The sequence below is a fragment of the Lipotes vexillifer genome, unplaced genomic scaffold (assembly GCF_000442215.2).
Source record: "Lipotes vexillifer unplaced genomic scaffold, Lipotes_vexillifer_v1.1 scaffold689, whole genome shotgun sequence".
In the NCBI taxonomy this organism is placed as follows: Eukaryota; Metazoa; Chordata; class Mammalia; order Artiodactyla; family Lipotidae; genus Lipotes; species Lipotes vexillifer.
In genome coordinates this window covers 540,826-543,177 of record NW_006772359.1, presented here as the reverse complement: position 1 = coordinate 543,177, position 2,352 = coordinate 540,826, and the positions used below count along the sequence as shown (strand labels likewise).

At 46.3% G+C, this 2,352-nt stretch overlaps 1 protein-coding gene across 1 annotated transcript in view; it reads right to left on the bottom strand.

Annotated features, from left to right (window-relative positions):
- The window catches only part of PAXBP1 (PAX3 and PAX7 binding protein 1), a 33,577-nt gene extending 31,225 nt beyond the window's left edge, over positions 1-2,352 (bottom strand). Inside the window, exons 1-2 of the mRNA XM_007447411.1 lie at positions 2,010-2,352; positions 442-570 (exon numbers count right to left, since the gene is read on the bottom strand). Coding sequence (XP_007447473.1) covers positions 442-570; positions 2,010-2,352 — 472 coding nt within the window. The remainder of the gene's footprint in view (positions 1-441; positions 571-2,009) is intronic.

The window sequence follows — 2,352 nt, the reverse complement described above, 5'->3', positions numbered from 1 at the left end:
GGCATTCCTAAGAGTTCTCTAAGAATTAAACCAACTGTGTAAATAACACCAAAGGAATCGAAAGCGTGTCTCTACAAAATACAAGGACGGGAATTTGCACAGTACTCCTTCAAATAGGAATAAACCTGTATCTCAGGTTTAAGTGGGAAACCTCCCCTCTCTGTTCAACAGCAATTAGAACACTAGTACGAAAACTGGGAGACAATTTAGTCATTGCAGCAGAACCATTCCAGTGGCAATGGTTCTGTCTTTTTAAAAAATGCATTTACAATGCAATTGTGTTATAATTAAACAAAAGAACTGTATCATTACTCAATTTGTACCCTTGACAACGACAAAGTCAACTGAACAAGTTCACTATATATACCAAATCCATTCAATCCCTGTGAGAAACAGTTTCATTTCGTCATTTCAAAAGAATCATACTCATTTGGTACTTACTGTCAGCTGATGAGTTGATTTCTGTCTTAATCTTCGATTTTTCAAGATCTTCTTTATATTCTTTCTTAAGCAATTTTACTATCTTTTTGCTATAACTTGATTTCTTCACCTTGAAAACCTCTTCACTTTCTTAAAAAAAGAAATTAAACGAAGTCTGCAGTAACCATTTTCAGACAGTGCTTTCCATTCTAACTTTCAAATTCCTCCAAATATATACTCATACACGCCAAATCATTACATAACTTGAAATTATTTCAAATTTGTAATAGGTTCTCAAAAACCGAGTCAACTTCATAAATTAATCTGGAATGATGCCAATTTGAGACTTTTTAAAAGGCAAAACACATGTAACTGCAAAAATTTTTCCTGTGTCCTACTGTCTTCCTTGAATCACCTATTTCAGGAGGAAGAAAAAGTCATTGAAAAAGCACCAGATTATCATATTATTAAGGTATCCGAAAGAAAATATCCAAAATCAAAAGGTGCTAGTTTACAGAGCTGTCAAATCTGAGTAACTCTATATTCATCACAAACTGACACACTGTTATTTCAAGACTAAGCTGAGAGCTAATCACTTTTCAAAAATAAGTTTTGATGACGTATCCATCATCCTTGATTTGAAAACTTTAAAAGTCAAACGCAAACACTTTGCCAAATTGTCCCTGTAACATTAAAAACAAAAACGTGGCTGTACTCCTCTCAAACTTAAGATAAAAAACAACAGGAAAGCCAAAGAGAAACTGCCGATTACTGGAAACAAGAAAGCATCCCGCATCAAGATGCTTCATAACATGGACTTAATTGGGTTATATAAACACACACTCAACAATTCGGGAGATGAAATGGTTTAAGATTTAAGGCTCATTTACGATCAGAAATCTAAATCCACTGCAGCCTGGCCCCTCACACCAGACTGGATAAACTGCCCTGAAATACCATTACACTGTCTCTCTTCATTGTCCAAATGTCAATGCGAGGAAGGCCGCACATCTGTATCCCTCTTTACTTTTATGGGTAAACTGAGGCTCCGCGATCGCAATGGACTGGCCCCAGGTGACTCAGAACCAGAGCTTCAACTCCGAGCGTCTGTTCCCAGACCGAGTACTCCTTACACACCCGGCCTTCCCGGTCAAGGATGTCTAACCAGGACGAGAACGGCAAAAGGCGTGGGCACGGTGACCTACAGAGGGCTCAGAGAACGTGCCAAAAACAGTCTGGGGACCTGACTCGAGCTCTCTCTAAAACACACCCGCCAGTTAAAAGAGGCAGGACAGGGAACACTGAATTTCCACTTGAAAACTCAGAATGACTGATCTGAGACCCAGGAATAGGAGATGCACGGGAGGACGATGAGAAGGAGGCGGTAGTTAAGAAAAGGCTGGTGGCGGCGCGGGAACACGTCCCCAGCCAGAGCAAAAGGCCGGAGGCGGGGACAGTGTGCAGCGGGTCGGGCGGGAAGGGGCTCCGTTGCCGGGGGCTGAGGCTGGGAGCCCAGGGAATGCGGGGACTCGAGGTGGATGCGCGGGGTAGGGATGTCGGGATCTGGGAGGTCGAAGCGCGAAGGTTACCTTCCTCCTCATCCTGGAAGCTGAGCAGGCTGGCCCGGGGCACCTCTTTGTTCTCTCGTGGCCTCTTGCGCGGCTTCAGCCCGTTGCCGGGCTCCGCGCCTCCCGGGAAGCAGCCCCCGGCTTCAATCCCGGGTCCCGAGGTCAGCGCGGAAGGCGGAGGCAGCCCCGGGCCCAGCAGCGACTCCCCCCCGGGGGCCCTGTCGCCGCCGCCGGGGCCCGGCTCTTCGCCGGTGCCCGGCGGCGGCAGCAACGGCGGCGGCTCCTGCTCCTCATCGCGTTCTCGCTCCTCCTCCTCCGAGTCATTCCGCTTACGCACGTTCACTCGCCGGGCCTTTCGGAACAT